The sequence below is a fragment of the Salmo salar genome, chromosome ssa03, assembly GCF_905237065.1.
Source record: "Salmo salar chromosome ssa03, Ssal_v3.1, whole genome shotgun sequence".
In the NCBI taxonomy this organism is placed as follows: Eukaryota; Metazoa; Chordata; class Actinopteri; order Salmoniformes; family Salmonidae; genus Salmo; species Salmo salar.
Window position 1 is genome coordinate 11,736,227 of NC_059444.1, and position 20,246 is coordinate 11,756,472.

General features: G+C 38.5%; 1 protein-coding gene across 1 annotated transcript in view; it reads right to left on the reverse strand.

Moving 5' to 3' along the window:
* Window positions 1-5,334: 5,334 nt before the first annotated feature.
* LOC106598614 (carboxyl-terminal PDZ ligand of neuronal nitric oxide synthase protein) overlaps window positions 5,335-20,246 on the reverse strand; it is a 34,998-nt gene continuing 20,086 nt past the window's right edge. The window contains exons 7-8 of the mRNA XM_014189645.2: window positions 7,579-7,747; window positions 5,335-5,992 (exon numbers count right to left, since the gene is read on the reverse strand). Of these exons, the coding sequence (XP_014045120.2) occupies window positions 5,466-5,992; window positions 7,579-7,747 (696 nt within the window). The 3' untranslated portion in view covers window positions 5,335-5,465. The remainder of the gene's footprint in view (window positions 5,993-7,578; window positions 7,748-20,246) is intronic.

The window sequence follows — 20,246 nt, forward strand, 5'->3', positions numbered from 1 at the left end:
ATGCTATGGACTGGCCCGCCCGTTCCCCAGACCTGAATCCAATTGAGCACATCTGGGACATCATGTCTCACTCCATCCACCAACGCCACGTTGCACCACAGACTGTCCAGGAATTGCTTTAGTCCAGGTCTGGGAGGAGATCCCTCAGGAGACCATCCGCCACCTCATCAGGAGCATGCCCAGGCGTTGTAGGGAGGTCATACAGGCACGTGGAGGCCACACACACTACTGAGCCTCATTTTGACTTGTTTTAAGGACATTACATCAAAGTTGGATCAGCCTGTAGTGTGGTTTTCCACTTTAATTTTGAGTGTGACTCCAAATCCAGACCTCCATGGGTTGATAAAATGGATTTTCATTGATTATTTTTGTGTGATTTTGTTGTCAGCACATTCAACTATGTAAAGAAAAAAGTATTTAGTAAGATTATTTCATTCATTCAGATCTAGGATGTGTTATTTTAGTGTTCCCTTTATTTTTTTGAGCAGTATATATGGATTTACTGCTGCTAGTAGCAGCAGCTCTCAGGTTAGCATGTGGGTAGCTATAGCTACCATTGGCCAACAACAGAGTTTTAGCCAGTTTGGTCATAGACGTTCAATGTACATTGTGATAGAAAATGTTCATCTTGATTTTGTGTAACAGTAGGAGAAATGCTGAACTGCTAATAAGTGATGTGTTTCAAGGCTGCTAGTGGTTAGCTAGTAGGGGGAAGCCAGCGGTGGAAAAGGGGCTATGATAAAAGCCTAACCGCTGTATTGTGATCAAACATTTTTAACTGATATAGAATATATGGTCAGATGATAAGTTGGCTTTATTCAGAGTGCCAAAATATTTTTTTGTGTTAAGATGAGGACTTGGTACGAAGTGGGTCTTATGTGGGAAGTGGCTTCACACCTTCTGTGTATTCACTCGTGTGTTCTTCTCTTGATTTCACTTTTCCAAAATCACTTTTTTTCCCAAAATACAAATGTAAAATTATACAGTATGTTGTATGTTGTATTGGGACTTTTAGTTGGAAGGATGAAACCAATCAGAATCTTTAACAGCAACCTAATACTGCAATATTTTCTTTAAAGGTACTGTAAGTGTTACACAAAGAGTATATGTAGGCTGCTACAATTTCTCTCTCTTTACTCTGTCGTCTCAATACACGGGCTGTCATTCCTACAGAGTTGTGCTTTTTTTTGACAAGAATGCTCTGACAACCTGAAAAAACAGGTGCAGGTGTGACTCTCGGTCAATATCAAATGTTGATGTATTGTTACATTAAATGGTTAAAGACATGTTTAATTTTAGAAATGTTAAAATGTTACATGTTTTTAATCTGTTAATGTAGGCCAAATGAAGCCAAGAATATAGGATTTGTTGCACAAGCGTCACACCTATTTTCTTAATATTCATGTCACTGTTGGCTGAAGCGCTGAAATTGGGATTTAGAAATGAGCGTTTGAATCAGCTATATGAAGTCAACAATCAGACAGTGAAACATACCCTCAAATTATTTTGTAACTCTGATTATCAAGGCACAAGGAGAGACCCAGATGCAGACACAGGAGGCAGATGGTTGGAGTCTTACAATGTTTAATAATCCAAAAGGAGTAGGCAAGAGAATGGTCGTGGACAGGCAAAAGGTCAAAACCAGATCAGAGTCCAGGAGGTACAAAGTGGCAGACAGGCTCGTGGTCAAGGCAGGCAGAATGGTCAGGCAGGCGGGTACAGAGTCCAGAAACAGGCAAGGGTCAAAACCGGGAGGACTAGAAAAAGGAGAATAGCAAAAAGCAGGCGAACGGGAAAAACGCTGTTTGACTTGGAACATACAAGACGAACTGGCACAGAAACACAGGAAACACAGGGATAAATACACTGGGGAAAACAAGCGACACCTGGAGGTGGTGGAGACAATAATGAGGACAGGTGAAACAGATCAGGGTGTGACACTGATGATGAGTCAGAACACTAGATTCCATATTCAGCAAATGTATTTTAGCATGTCCAACATGTATGTGCTGTACCGCGTTAGCTACCCAGAGTTAGGAAACAGCGGTGTCAGTATTCTTGTCACATTGATCTTAAGGAATGCTCCCACAGGTGCTGATCCCATCCGAAGACCAGCACTGTTGGGCTCTTGCTCTCCCAGTCAGGCCAGCACCTTTCAAAATGCTCTCAACACAGTCCACTGTGTCCAGACAGCTAATGGCTATAAATACCGACAGAGAAAGACATTTTGAAAAGGTCAATGTTAGATGGAGCACAGAAAGTCGTAACCAGAGGAGAGCCGGTGCTGAATATGATAAGAGGAGACCTGGGTTCAAATACTATTTGAAATCATTTAAAATACTTCAGCTGTGCTTGATTTGAGCTTGATTGAGCTTGCCTGTTGCAATGAAACTAATAGAACAGTCCCAAAAGTGCACCTGGCACTCCAGGCAGGTTAAAGCGATTGCTCAAAGTATTTAAAATATTTGAAATAGTATTTGAACCCAGGTCTGGATAAGCGCTTCACAGGAGGATGAGGCAAACTAATTATGCATCCCAAATGGCACGCTATTCACTACGTAGTGCACGACTGGTCAAAAGCAGTGCACTACTGGTCAAAAATAGTGCACTACGTAGTGAATAGTGTGCCATTTTGGATGCATTCTAAAACAGCAGGCTATTTATCATTCCTTCACATGACCTAAAAGAGGAGATACATTGAACATGGCATTTGAGAAAGGGCATTTAATTCAACGAGGAGAGCGCCGGTGACATCACGTCAAAATGAGTGCACTTCCACTTGTTGTACACTTTCATATCAGAAAAGACATGATAGAGAGAGGGGGAGAGAGAGAAGAGAGAGAGAAGAGAGGGGAGAGAGAGAAGAGAGGGGAGAGAGGGGGGAGAGAGAGGAGAGAGAGAGAGAAGAGAGGGGGAGAGAGTAAAAGACAAGAAGAGAGGGCACCAGAGAAATAGAAAGAGAGAGGTGTGTGTGTGTGTGTGTGTGTGTGTGTGTGTGTGTGTGTGTGTGTGTGTGTGTGTGTGTGTGTGTGTGTGTGTGTGTGAGGGAGAGCGAGAGAGTCAGAGAGCGAAAGAGAGTAAAACACACACAAAAAAGTAAGAGAGCAAGAGAGAGAGATTTATGGATTAGGAGAGTGCTCAAAGACACGGCCCACCAATACATTGAGTCAGAGGCTTGGCGCCGAGTCAAGAAGTCCTGCTGTTTGACAGCTGGGCCATTACAATATGAAACGGCTGTTGTGGTGCAATACAGTGACACGAGGGAGTAGTGACAACCATGTTGCAGAGAGTAGCACCTGCTAAATATGATGCTGTTTTTGCAACACACCTCTCCGCTGCAAACAACATTTTGATTCGGGGACGATAATCAGTAAACGTCTTAAGACTAGTGAAATATTGAAATAGTGAATCCTAACATGCCTCGCCTTGGGAGAGAGAGAAAATAGCTATGTTGAGCTACTGTAGAAATAGACGTAATAACATTTTGACTGCATGATATTCAATTGGCTCAAAACCTCTCCTTTACAGAGAGTAGTGATAGATTATTGGCTCAAAATCTCAAAAACCTCTCCTTTACAGAGTAGTGATAGATTATTGGCTCAAACCTCTCCTCTACAGAGTAGTGATAGATTATTGGCTCAAACCTCTCCTTTACAGAGAGTAGTGATAGATTATTGGCTCAAAACCTCTCCTTTACAGAGTAGTGATAGATTATTGGCTCAAAACCTCTCCTCTACAGAGTAGTGATAGATTATTGGCTCAAAACCTCTCCTTTACAGAGTAGTGATAGATTATTGGCTCAAAACCTCTCCTCTACAGAGTAGTGATAGATTATTGGCTCAAAACCTCTCCTCTACAGAGTAGTGATAGATTATTGGCCCCAAAGTCAATCTAAATCCTATCTTGGGAGAGATGGGAAACAATGTAGCTATGGTGAGTTGAGCTGTTGACATTATGGTTAATAACATTTTGGTTGTGCTGTATGATATTCAGTTGGCACAAAAGTTAATCGTACCATAGTCTAGGGGAAAAGGACATATTGCATGTTGCAATGTGGTGGATAAAAACTTGAATATAAACTGTTTTGAATCACTTGTCCATCGCAAATGAGATCCAGTCAAATGTACTGTAACACAGTATTAGTACAGCAGGCGTTTGCAGTTCACAGTTCAAAACAATATCAAGTCTAGTTTAGTCCTTTCTAACCCATTTAAAGTCTTTCAATAAAAAAAACCCATCAAGACTGATGACTGGCCATGCTGTGTGGGTGTGTTTCACTGTTACACAATGGTCCAATAACACAGACCAGAGCCATATATTTAGATATATGACACAGACCAGAGCCATATATTTAGATATATGACACAGACCAGAGCTATATATTTAGATATATGACACAGACTACAACTACACTGCAATAAGCCCAGGGGAGTAGAAACAGCAGCAGGAAGTCAAGTGCTGAGACAAAATATATGAAAAAATATAAACAAATTCAACAAACCCATGTAAACAACTGCATCAAATATAAACAAATGTGACCAAATATAAACAAAAATGGCAAAAATAAACAAATAATAAAATATCCAACATATGTACACAATGCAACAAAAAACATATTTACGCAAGTATAACAAATATAAACAAATATCAAATACATCTAGACAAATATAAAATAAATATAAACAAATATCAAATACATCTAAACAAATATCTAATAAATATACATACATATAATCAAATATCAAATAAATATAAACAAATATATAATAAATATAAACAAATATCTAATAAATATACATACATATAAACAAATATCAAATATATATAAACAAATATATAATAAATATAAACAAATATAAATATCTAATAAATATAAACAAATATCAAATAAATATAAACAAATATCAAATAAATATAAACAAATATCTAATAAATATAAACAAATATCAAATAAATATAAACAAATACCTAATAAATATAAACAAATATCAAATAAATATAAATAAATATCAAATAAATATACATACATATAAACAAATATCAAATAAATATAAACAAATATCTAATAAATATAAACAAATATCAAATAAATATAAATAAATATAAACAAATATCTAATAAATATACATACATATAAACAAATATCAAATAAAAATAAACAAATATCTAATAAATATAAACACATATCTAATAAATATAAACCATTATCAAATAAATATACATACATATAAAGAAATATCTAATAAATATAAAGAAATATCAAATAAATATAAAGAAATATCTAATAAATATAAACAAATATCTAATACATATAAACAAATAACAAATAACTATAAACAAATATCTAATAAATATAAACAAATATCAAACAAAAGTACTGTGAGCAGATTTGGAGGGAGGAACTGTCAACAACACTATAGTACTACAGTATATGATATGACTGAGTGAAGCACAGCTGCGGAGGGCTACACAGCCATCTCATCATCCAGGCAGTCTGAAGGGCTCTCTGCGTTCAGCACGTTGAAGAGGCGTGCCGCGCCCTCAGGCCCCGCCCCCTCGCCCTGCCCCCAGCTGTCCCTGTCACTGCTCTCGTCCGTGTTGGACTCATATTCCGAACCGATCCCTGACTCCCGGAACCGGAGGAGCTCCAGGGCTCCAAGGACCTCCTCTCTACCCACAGGGGAGTCCCCGTCTGGGCCGCCTGAGCTTGGACTCTCCCCCTCCTGGTCTTGGTTCTGGTGGGGCTCCTCTCCTCCGCGGCGGGGGAAGCGGAAGCACTCCAGCCTCACGGCACTGCCGCCAGGCCCCAGAGAGAGGCTCTCCGGGGCCCTGGTCCCTGGTGGAGAGGACCCTGTTAGGGTGGAGGCCCATGGGCCGCTGTTGATCTGGGGCTGACCCTGCTGGGGGCCCATGAAGGTGGGGGTTGTGGGGGCGTCACGCAGGGGGGGCTTGGCACGGAAGGTGATCTCCAGCAAACTGTCCTGGGAGCCCACTGTGGAGAAAACAGAGAAGAGAGAGAGTGAGATTGAGAGGGATAAATAATGAAAGATACTAATAAAATAAAAAAAAGACAATTATTGGGAATGGAGGAAAGAAGATGAGTGAGGGAATAGAGAGAGGCGAGAGAGGAGGTGATTTGAGGAGAAAATTGAGAGCGGAAATTATGATAAACTTGAAAGGTCAAGATGACAGGCAGGATGACAGGTAAGATGACAGGCAGGTAACAGGTAAGATGACAGGCAAGATGACAGGCAAGATGACAGGCAGGATGACAGGCAGATAACAGGCAGATAACAGGCAAGATGACAGGCAAGATGACAGGCAGTTAACAGGCAAGATGACAGGCAGATGACAGGCAAGATGACAGGCAAGATGACAGGCAAGATGACAGGCAGTTAACAGGCAAGATGACAGGCAGATAACAGGCAAGATGACAGGCAAGATGATAGGCAGATAACAGGCAAGATGATAGGCAGATAACAGGCAAGATGACAGGTAAGATGACAGGCAGGTAACGGGTAAGATGACAGGCAAGATGACAGGCAGATGACAGGCAGATAACAGGCAAGATGACAGGCAGGTAACAGGCAAGATGACAGGCAAGATGACAGGCAAGATGACAGGCAGATAACAGGCAAGATGACAGGCAACATGACAGGCAGATAACAGGCAAGATGACAGGCAAGATGACAGGCAGATAACAGGCAACATGACAGGCAACATGACAGGCAGATAACAGGCAAGATGACAGGCAAGATGACAGCGTTGCTGATGAGCTGTGATGTCAATGTTGATGATTACATGACAGTACAGAAGGAGGAGAAGAAAGGGATGAATGATGAGAAGTGAGAGATGAGAAAAGAGACAGTGATGAGAGGGGAGAGATGAGAAGAGAAACAGAAAGAGAGGAGAGAGGGGAGAGATGAAAAGATAAACAGGGATGAGAGGAGAGAGATGAGAAAAGAGACAGGGATGAGAGGAGAGAGAGGAGAGAGATGAGAAGACAAACAGGGATGAGATGGGAGAGAAGAGAAGAGAAACAGGGATGAGGGGGGAGAGATGAGAAGAGAAACAGAAAGAGAGGAGAGAGGAGAGAGATGAGAAAAGAGACAGGGATGAGAGGGGAGAGAGGAGAAGAGAGACAGGGATGAGAGGGGGGAGGTGAGAAGAGAAACAGGGATGAGAGGGGAGAGATGAGAAGGGAAACAGGGATGAGAGGGGAGAGATGAGAAGAGAAACAGGGATGAGGGGGAGAGATGAGAAGAGAAACAGGGATGAGAGGGGAGAGGGGAGAGATGAGAAGAGAAACAGGGATGAGGGGGAGAGATGAGAAGGGAAACAGGGATGAGAGGGGAGAGATGAGAAGGGAAACAGGGATGAGAGGGGAGAGATGAGAAGGGAAACAGGGATGAGAGGGGAGAGATGAGAAGGGAAACAGGGATGAGGGGAGAGATGTGAAGAGAAAGAGGGATGCGAGGGGAGAGATGTGAAGAGAAAGAGGGATGAAGAGAGAGGGGGAGAAGAAGCAAAGCGAGGGATAAGAGAAGAGAGAATGGATAAAGAAGCAGAGCCAGTTACTGGAGCTGAGTCCTCCAGCAGCCTTGAGCTCCAGCTCCTGGATCTGTTTGACCAGTAGGGAGATGTGCTGCAGCAGGTCAGTGTTCTGCAGCAGGAGTCTCTGGACCCGGGCCTGGGCGTCTGTCCTTGCACGCACCTCCACTGACAGCTGGTCCTGGAGCACACACGTCTAGGTAGACACACACCACACACACACACTGGGAAGTGAGAGTGTTTACACACACGTTTGCAGGTATGTAGATACTGTACGTAGATACTGTACGTAGGTACTGTACCTAGGTACTGCATGTAGATACTGTATGTAGGTACTGTACGTAGATACTGTATGTAGGTACTGTATGTAGATACTGTATGTAGGTACTGTACGTAGGTACTGTATGTAGATACTGTATGTAGATACTGTATGTAGATACTGTACGTAGGTACTGTATGTAGATACTGTATGTAGGTACTGTATGTAGATACTGTACGTAGGTACTGTATGTAGATACTGTATGTAGGTACTGTATGTAGGTACTGTATGTAGGTACTGTATGTAGATACTGTACGTAGATACTGTATGTAGATACTGTATGTAGATACTGTATGTAGATACTGAATATGTAGATACTGTATGTCGGTACTGTATGTAGGTACTGTATGTAGATACTGTATGTAGGTACTGTATGTAGATACTGTATGTAGGTACTGTATGTAGGTACTGTATGTAGGTACTGTACGTAGATACTGTACGTAGATACTGTATGTAGATACTGAATATATAGATACTGAATATATAGATACTGTATGTAGATACTGAATATGTAGATACTGTATGTAGGTACTGTATGTGGGTACTGTATGTAGATACTGTATGTAGGTACTGTATGTCGGTACTGTATGTAGATACTGAATATGTAGATACTGTATGTAGATACTGAATATGTTGATACTGAATATGTAGATACTGCATGTCGGTACTGCGTAGGTACTGTACGTAGGTACTGTATGTAGGTACTGTATGTCGATACTGTATGTAGGTACTGTATGTAGATACTGTATGTAGGTACTGTATGTAGATACTGTATGTAGATACTGTATGTGGGTACTGTATGTAGGTACTGTATGTCGTTACTGTATGTAGAGACTGTATGTAGGTACTGTATGTAGATACTGTATGTAGGTACTGTATGTAGAAACTGTATGTAGGTACTGTATGTAGATACTGTATGTGGGTACTGTATGTAGGTACTGAATATGTAGAGACTGTATGTAGGTACTGTATGTGGGTACTGTATGTAGATACTGAATATGTAGATACTGTATGTAGGTACTGTATGTAGATACTGTATGTAAGTACTGTATGTAGATACTGTATGTAGGTACTGTATGTAGGTACTGTATGTCGGTACTGTATGTAGATACTGAATATGTAGATACTGTATGTAGATACTGAATATGTTGATACTGAATATGTAGATACTGCATGTCGGTACTGCGTAGGTACTGTACGTAGGTACTGTATGTAGGTACTGTACGTAGATACTGTATGTAGATACTGTATGTAGGTACTGTATGTAGATACTGTACGTAGATACTGTATGTAGATACTGTATGTAGGTACTGTATGTAGGTACTGTATGTAGATACTGTACGTAGATACTGTATGTAGATACTGTATGTCGGTACTGTATGTAGATACTGTATGTCGGTACTGTATGTAGGTACTGTATGTAGATATTGTACGTATATACTGTATGTAGATACTGTATGTCGGTACTGTATATAGATACTGTATGTAGGTACTGTATGTAGATACTGTATGTAGGTACTGTATGTAGGTACTGTATGTAGATACTGTATGTAGGTACTGTATGTAGATACTGTACGTAGGTACTGTATGTAGATACTGTATGTCGGTACTGTATGTAGATACTGTATGTAGGTACTGTATGTCGGTACTGTATGTAGATACTGTATGTAGATACTGTATGTAGATACTGTATGTCGGTACTGTATGTCGGTACTGTATGTCGATACTGTATGTCGGTACTGTATGTAGGTACTGTATGTAGATACTGTACGTAGGTACTCTACGTAGATACTGTATGTAGGTACTGTATGTAGAAACTGTATGTAGATACTGTATGTAGAGACTGTATGTAGGTACTGTATGTAGATACTGTATGTAGATACTGAATATGTAGAGACTGTATGTAGGTACTGTATGTAGATACTGTATGTAGGTACTGTATGTAGATACTGTATGTAGGTACTGTATGTAGATACTGTATGTAGATACTGTATGTAGATACTGTATGTAGGTACTGTATGTGCGTACTGTATGTAGGTACTGAATATGTAGGTACTGTATGTGGGTACTGTATGTAGATACTGTACGTAGATACTGTACGTAGATACTGCATGTCGGTACTGCGTAGGTACTGTATGTAGGTGCTGTATGTAGGTACTGTATGTCGGTACTCTATGTCGGTACTGTACGTAGATACTGTATGTAGGTACTGTATGTAGATACTGTATGTAGGTACTGAATATGTAGATACTGTACGTAGATACAGTATGTAGATACTTTATGTAGATACTGTATGTAGATACTGTATGTAGGTACTGAATATGTAGATACTGTATGTAGGTACTGTATGTCAATACTGCGTAGGTACTGTATGTAGATACTGTATGTCGGTACTGCGTAGGTACTGTATGTAGGTACTGTACGTAGGTACTGTATGTCGGTACTGTATGTAGATACTGTATGTAGGTACTGTATGTAGATACTGTATGTAGATACTGTATTTAGATACTGTACGTAGATACTGTATGTAGGTACTGAATGTAGGTACTGAATATGTAGATACTGTACATAGATACTGTATGTAGATACTGTATGTCGGTACTGTATGTCGGTACTGTATGTCGGTACTGTATGTAGGTACTTTATGTAGTTACTGTATGTAGGTACTGTATGTAGATAATGTATGTAGGTACTGTATGTAGATACTGTATGTGGGTACTGTATGTAGGTACTGTATGTAGATACTGTACGTAGACACTGTACGTAGATACTGCATGTCGGTACTGCGTAGGTACTGTATGTAGGTACTGTACGTAGATACTGTATTTAGATACTGTACGTAGATACTGTATGTAGGTACTGTATGTAGGTACTGAATATGTAGATACTGTACATAGATACTGTATGTAGATACTGTATGTAGGTACTGTATGTGGGTACTGTATGTAGATACTGTATGTAGGTACTGTATGTAGATACTGTATGTCGGTACTGTATGTAGATACTGTATGTAGGTACTGTATGTCGGTACTGTATGTAGATACTGTATGTAGATACTGTATGTAGATACTGTATGTCGGTACTGTATGTCGGTACTGTATGTCGATACTGTATGTCGGTACTGTATGTAGGTACTGTATGTAGATACTGTACGTAGGTACTCTACGTAGATACTGTATGTAGGTACTGTATGTAGAAACTGTATGTAGATACTGTATGTAGTGACTGTATGTAGGTACTGTATGTAGATACTGTATGTAGGTACTGTATGTAGATACTGTATGTAGGTACTGTATGTAGATACTGTATGTAGATACTGTATGTGGGTACTGTATGTAGGTACTGTATGTCGTTACTGTATGTAGGTACTGTATGTAGATACTTTATGTAGGTACTGTATGTAGATACTGTATGTGGGTACTGTATGTAGGTACTGAATATGTAGAGACTGTATGTAGGTACTGTATGTGGGTACTGTATTTAGATACTGAATATGTAGATACTGTATGTATGTACTGAATGTAGATACTGTATGTAGATACTGAATATGTAGAGACTGTATGTAGGTACTGTATGTAGATACTGTATGTAGGTACTGTATGTAGATACTGTATGTAGGTACTGTATGTAGATACTGTATGTAGATACTGTATGTAGATACTGTATGAAGGTACTGTATGTGCGTACTGTATGTAGGTACTGAATATGTAGGTACTGTATGTGGGTACTGTATGTAGATACTGTACGTAGATACTGTACGTAGATACTGCATGTCGGTACTGCGTAGGTACTGTATGTAGGTGCTGTACGTAGGTACTGTATGTCGGTACTCTATGTCGGTACTGTACGTAGATACTGTATGTAGGTACTGTATGTAGATACTGTATGTAGGTACTGAATATGTAGATACTGTACGTAGATACAGTATGTAGATACTTTATGTAGATACTGTATGTAGATACTGTATGTAGGTACTGAATATGTAGATACTGTATGTAGGTACTGTATGTCAATACTGCGTAGGTACTGTATGTAGATACTGTATGTCGGTACTGCGTAGGTACTGTATGTAGGTACTGTACGTAGGTACTGTATGTCGGTACTGTATGTAGATACTGTATGTAGGTACTGTATGTAGATACTGTATGTAGATACTGTATTTAGATACTGTACGTAGATACTGTATGTAGGTACTGAATGTAGGTACTGAATATGTAAATACTGTACATAGATACTGTATGTAGATACTGTATGTAGGTACTGTATGTCGGTACTGTATGTCGGTACTGTATGTAGGTACTGTATGTAGTTACTGTATGTAGATACTGTATGTAGGTACTGTATGTAGATACTGTATGTGGGTACTGTATGTAGGTACTGTATGTAGATACTGTACGTAGACACTGTACGTAGATACTGCATGTCGGTACTGCGTAGGTACTGTATGTAGGTACTGTACGTAGATACTGTATTTAGATACTGTACGTAGATACTGTATGTAGGTACTGTATGTAGGTACTGAATATGTAGATACTGTACATAGATACTGTATGTAGATACTGTATGTAGGTACTGTATGTGGGTACTGTATGTAGATACTGTATGTAGGTACTGTATGTAGATACTGTATGTCGGTACTGTATGTAGATACTGTATGTAGGTACTGTATGTCGGTACTGTATGTAGATACTGTATGTAGATACTGTATGTAGATACTGTATGTCGGTACTGTATGTCGGTACTGTATGTCGATACTGTATGTCGGTACTGTATGTAGGTACTGTATGTAGATACTGTACGTAGGTACTCTACGTAGATACTGTATGTAGGTACTGTATGTAGAAACTGTATGTAGATACTGTATGTAGAGACTGTATGTAGGTACTGTATGTAGATACTGTATGTAGATACTGAATATGTAGAGACTGTATGTAGGTACTGTATGTAGATACTGTATGTAGGTACTGTATGTAGATACTGTATGTAGGTACTGTATGTAGATACTGTATGTAGATACTGTATGTAGATACTGTATGTAGGTACTGTATGTGCGTACTGTATGTAGGTACTGAATATGTAGGTACTGTATGTGGGTACTGTATGTAGATACTGTACGTAGATACTGTACGTAGATACTGCATGTCGGTACCGCGTAGGTACTGTATGTAGGTGCTGTATGTAGGTACTGTATGTCGGTACTCTATGTCGGTACTGTACGTAGATACTGTATGTAGGTACTGTATGTAGATACTGTATGTAGGTACTGAATATGTAGATACTGTACGTAGATACAGTATGTAGATACTTTATGTAGATACTGTATGTAGATACTGTATGTAGGTACTGAATATGTAGATACTGTATGTAGGTACTGTATGTCAATACTGCGTAGGTACTGTATGTAGATACTGTATGTCGGTACTGCGTAGGTACTGTATGTAGGTACTGTACGTAGGTACTGTATGTCGGTACTGTATGTAGATACTGTATGTAGGTACTGTATGTAGATACTGTATGTAGATACTGTATTTAGATACTGTACGTAGATACTGTATGTAGGTACTGAATGTAGGTACTGAATATGTAGATACTGTACATAGATACTGTATGTAGATACTGTATGTAGGTACTGTATGTCGGTACTGTATGTCGGTACTGTATGTAGGTACTTTATGTAGTTACTGTATGTAGGTACTGTATGTAGATAATGTATGTAGGTACTGTATGTAGATACTGTATGTGGGTACTGTATGTAGGTACTGTATGTAGATACTGTACGTAGACACTGTACGTAGATACTGCATGTCGGTACTGCGTAGGTACTGTATGTAGGTACTGTACGTAGATACTGTATTTAGATACTGTACGTAGATACTGTATGTAGGTACTGTATGTAGGTACTGAATATGTAGATACTGTACATAGATACTGTATGTAGATACTGTATGTAGGTACTGTATGTGGGTACTGTATGTAGATACTGTATGTAGGTACTGTATGTAGATACTGTATGTCGGTACTGTATGTAGATACTGTATGTAGGTACTGTATGTCGGTACTGTATGTAGATACTGTATGTAGATACTGTATGTAGATACTGTATGTCGGTACTGTATGTCGGTACTGTATGTCGATACTGTATGTCGGGTACTGTATGTAGGTACTGTATGTAGATACTGTACGTAGGTACTCTACGTAGATACTGTATGTAGGTACTGTATGTAGAAACTGTATGTAGATACTGTATGTAGTGACTGTATGTAGGTACTGTATGTAGATACTGTATGTAGGTACTGTATGTAGATACTGTATGTAGGTACTGTATGTAGATACTGTATGTAGATACTGTATGTGGGTACTGTATGTAGGTACTGTATGTCGTTACTGTATGTAGGTACTGTATGTAGATACTGTATGTAGGTACTGTATGTAGATACTGTATGTGGGTACTGTATGTAGGTACTGAATATGTAGAGACTGTATGTAGGTACTGTATGTGGGTACTGTATTTAGATACTGAATATGTAGATACTGTATGTATGTACTGAATGTAGATACTGTATGTAGATACTGAATATGTAGAGACTGTATGTAGGTACTGTATGTAGATACTGTATGTAGGTACTGTATGTAGATACTGTATGTAGGTACTGTATGTAGATACTGTATGTAGATACTGTATGTAGATACTGTATGAAGGTACTGTATGTGCGTACTGTATGTAGGTACTGAATATGTAGGTACTGTATGTGGGTACTGTATGTAGATACTGTACGTAGATACTGTACGTAGATACTGCATGTCGGTACTGCGTAGGTACTGTATGTAGGTGCTGTACGTAGGTACTGTATGTCGGTACTCTATGTCGGTACTGTACGTAGATACTGTATGTAGGTACTGTATGTAGATACTGTATGTAGGTACTGAATATGTAGATACTGTACGTAGATACAGTATGTAGATACTTTATGTAGATACTGTATGTAGATACTGTATGTAGGTACTGAATATGTAGATACTGTATGTAGGTACTGTATGTCAATACTGCGTAGGTACTGTATGTAGATACTGTATGTCGGTACTGCGTAGGTACTGTATGTAGGTACTGTACGTAGGTACTGTATGTCGGTACTGTATGTAGATACTGTATGTAGGTACTGTATGTAGATACTGTATGTAGATACTGTATTTAGATACTGTACGTAGATACTGTATGTAGGTACTGAATGTAGGTACTGAATATGTAAATACTGTGCATAGATACTGTATGTAGATACTGTATGTAGGTACTGTATGTCGGTACTGTATGTCGGTACTGTATGTAGGTACTGTATGTAGTTACTGTATGTAGATACTGTATGTAGGTACTGTATGTAGATACTGTATGTGGGTACTGTATGTAGGTACTGTATGTAGATACTGTACGTAGACACTGTACGTAGATACTGCATGTCGGTACTGCGTAGGTACTGTATGTAGGTACTGTACGTAGATACTGTATTTAGATACTGTATGTAGATACTGTATGTAGGTACTGTATGTAGGTACTGAATATGTAGATACTGTACATAGATACTGTATGTAGATACTGTATGTAGGTACTGTATGTGGGTACTGTATGTAGATACTGTATGTAGGTACTGTATGTAGATACTGTATGTCGGTACTGTATGTAGATACTGTATGTAGGTACTGTATGTCGGTACTGTATGTAGATACTGTATGTAGATACTGTATGTAGATACTGTATGTCGGTACTGTATGTCGGTACTGTATGTCGATACTGTATGTCGGTACTGTATGTAGGTACTGTATGTAGATACTGTACGTAGGTACTCTACGTAGATACTGTATGTAGGTACTGTATGTAGAAACTGTATGTAGATACTGTATGTAGAGACTGTATTTAGGTACTGTATGTAGATACTGTATGTAGGTACTGTATGTAGATACTGTATGTGGGTACTGTATGTAGGTACTGAATATGTAGAGACTGTATGTAGGTACTGTATGTGGGTACTGTATTTAGATACTGAATATGTAGATACTGTATGTATGTACTGAATGTAGATACTGTATGTAGGTACTGTATGTAGATACTGTATGTAGGTACTGTATGTAGATACTGTATGTAGGTACTGTATGTAGATACTGTATGTAGGTACTGTATGTCGGTACTGTATGTAGGTACTGTATGTCGGTACTGTATGTAGATACTGAATATGTAGATACTGTATGTAGATACTGAATATGTTGATACTGAATATGTAGATACTGCATGTCGGTACTGCGTAGGTACTGTACGTAGGTACTGTATGTAGGTACTTTATGTAGATACTGTATGTAGGTACTGTATGTAGATACTGTATGTAGGTACTGTATGTAGATACTGTATGTAGATACTGTATGTGGGTACTGTATGTAGGTACTGTATGTCGTTACTGTATGTAGAGACTGTATGTAGGTACTGTATGTAGATACTGTATGTAGGTACTGTATGTAGAAACTGTATGTAGGTACTGTATGTAGATACTGTATGTGGGTACTGTATGTAGGTACTGAATATGTAGAGACTGTATGTAGGTACTGTATGTGGGTACTGTATGTAGATACTGAATATGTAGATACTGTATGTAGGTACTGTATGTAGATACTGTATGTAAGTACTGTATGTAGATACTGTATGTAGGTACTGTATGTAGGTACTGTATGTCGGTACTGTATGTAGATACTGAATATGTAGATACTGTATGTAGATACTGAATATGTTGATACTGAATATGTAGATACTGCATGTCGGTACTGCGTAGGTACTGTACGTAGGTACTGTATGTAGGTACTGTACGTAGATACTGTATGTAGATACTGTATGTAGGTACTGTATGTAGATACTGTACGTAGATACTGTATGTAGATACTGTATGTAGGTACTGTATGTAAATACTGTACGTAGATACTGTATGTAGATACTGTATGTCGGTACTGTATGTAGATACTGTACTTCGGTACTGTATGTAGGTACTGTATGTAGATATTGTACGTATATACTGTATGTAGATACTGTATGTCGGTACTGTATATAGATACTGTATGTAGATACTGTACGTAGATACTGTATGTAGATACTGTATGTCGGTACTGTATGTAGATACTGTATGTAGGTACTGTATGTCGGTACTGTATGTAGATACTGAATATGTAGATACTGTATGTAGATACTGAATATGTTGATACTGAATATGTAGATACTGCATGTCGGTACTGCGTAGGTACTGTACGTAGGTACTGTATGTAGGTACTTTATGTAGATACTGTATGTAGGTACTGTATGTAGATACTGTATGTAGGTACTGTATGTAGATACTGTATGTAGATACTGTATGTGGGTACTGTATGTAGGTACTGTATGTCGTTACTGTATGTAGAGACTGTATGTAGGTACTGTATGTAGATACTGTATGTAGGTACTGTATGTAGAAACTGTATGTAGGTACTGTATGTAGATACTGTATGTGGGTACTGTATGTAGGTACTGAATATGTAGAGACTGTATGTAGGTACTGTATGTGGGTACTGTATGTAGATACTGAATATGTAGATACTGTATGTAGGTACTGTATGTAGATACTGTATGTAAGTACTGTATGTAGATACTGTATGTAGGTACTGTATGTAGGTACTGTATGTCGGTACTGTATGTAGATACTGAATATGTAGATACTGTATGTAGATACTGAATATGTTGATACTGAATATGTAGATACTGCATGTCGGTACTGCGTAGGTACTGTACGTAGGTACTGTATGTAGGTACTGTACGTAGATACTGTATGTAGATACTGTATGTAGGTACTGTATGTAGATACTGTACGTAGATACTGTATGTAGATACTGTATGTAGGTACTGTATGTAGGTACTGTATGTAAATACTGTACGTAGATACTGTATGTAGATACTGTATGTCGGTACTGTATGTAGATACTGTACTTCGGTACTGTATGTAGGTACTGTATGTAGATATTGTACGTATATACTGTATGTAGATACTGTATGTCGGTACTGTATATAGATACTGTATGTAGATACTGTACGTAGATACTGTATGTAGATACTGTATGTCGGTACTGTATGTAGATACTGTATGTAGGTACTGTATGTCGGTACTGTATGTAGATACTGTATGTAGATACTGTATGTAGATACTGTATGTCGGTACTGTATGTCGGTACTGTATGTCGATACTGTATGTCGGTACTGTATGTAGGTACTGTATGTAGATACTGTACGTAGGTACTCTACGTAGATACTGTATGTAGGTACTGTATGTAGAAACTGTATGTAGATACTGTATGTAGAGACTGTATGTAGGTACTGTATGTAGATACTGTATGTAGATACTGAATATGTAGAGACTGTATGTAGGTACTGTATGTAGATACTGTATGTAGGTACTGTATGTAGATACTGTATGTAGGTACTGTATGTAGATACTGTATGTAGATACTGTATGTAGATACTGTATGTAGGTACTGTATGTGCGTACTGTATGTAGGTACTGAATATGTAGGTACTGTATGTGGGTACTGTATGTAGATACTGTACGTAGATACTGTACGTAGATACTGCATGTCGGTACCGCGAGGTACTGTATGTAGGTGCTGTATGTAGGTACTGTATGTCGGTACTCTATGTCGGTACTGTACGTAGATACTGTATGTAGGTACTGTATGTAGATACTGTATGTAGGTACTGAATATGTAGATACTGTCACGTAGATACAGTATGTAGATACTTTATGTAGATACTGTATGTAGATACTGTATGTAGGTACTGAATATGTAGATACTGTATGTAGGTACTGTATGTCAATACTGCGTAGGTACTGTATGTAGATACTGTATGTCGGTACTGCGTAGGTACTGTATGTAGGTACTGTACGTAGGTACTGTATGTCGGTACTGTATGTAGATACTGTATGTAGGTACTGTATGTAGATACTGTATGTAGATACTGTATTTAGATACTGTACGTAGATACTGTATGTAGGTACTGAATGTAGGTACTGAATATGTAGATACTGTACATAGATACTGTATGTAGATACTGTATGTAGGTACTGTATGTCGGTACTGTATGTCGGTACTGTATGTAGATACTGTATGTAGGTACTGTATGTCGGTACTGTATGTAGATACTGTATGTAGGTACTGTATGTAGATACTCTATGTAGATACTGTATTTAGATACTGTACGTAGATACTGTTTGTAGGTACTGTATGTAGGTACTGAATATGTAGATACTGTACATAGATACTGTATGTAGGTACTGTATGTGGGTACTGTATGTAGATACTGTATGTAGGTACTGTATGTGGGTACTGTATGTAGGTACTGTATGTAGATACTGAATATGTAGATACTGTATGTCGGTACTGTATGTAGGTACTGTATGTAGATACTGTACGTAGGTACTGTATGTAGGTACTGTACGTAGGTACTGTATTTAGGTACTGTACGTAGATACTGTATGTAGATACTGTATGTAGGTACTGTATGTAGATACTGTACGTAGATACTGTATGTAGGTTCTGTATGTAGGTACTGTATGTAGATACTGTACGTAGATACTGTATGTAGATACTGTATGTCGGTACTGTATGTAGATACTGTATGTAGGTACTGTATGTCGGTACTGTATGTAGATACTGTATGTAGATACTGTATGTCGGTACTGTATGTCGGTACTGTATGTAGGTACTGTATGTAGAGACTGTATGTAGAGACTGTATGTAGATACTGTATGTAGATACTGTATTTAGACACTTTATGTAGATACTGTATGTAGATACTGAATATGTAGAGACTGTATGTAGGTACTGTATGTAGATACTGTATGTAGGTACTGTATGTAGGTACTGTATGTAGATACTGTATGTAGGTACTGTATGTAGATACTGTATGTAGATACTGTATGTAGGTACTGTATGTGCGTACTGTATGTAGGTACTGAATATGTAGGTACTGTATGTGGGTACTGTATGTAGATACTGTACGTAGATACGTTATGTAGATACTGCATGTCGGTACTGCGTAGGTACTGTATGTAGGTACTGTATGTAGATACTGTATGTAGGTACTGTATGTCGGTACTGTATGTCGGTACTGTATGTAGATACTGTATGTAGGTACTGTATGTAGAGACTGTATGTAAATACTGTATGTAGATACTGTATTTAGATACTTTATGTAGATACTGTATGTAGATACTGAATATGTAGAGACTGTATGTAGGTACTGTATGTAGATACTGTATGTAGGTACTGTATGTAGATACTGTATGTAGGTACTGTATGTAGATACTGTATGTAGATACTG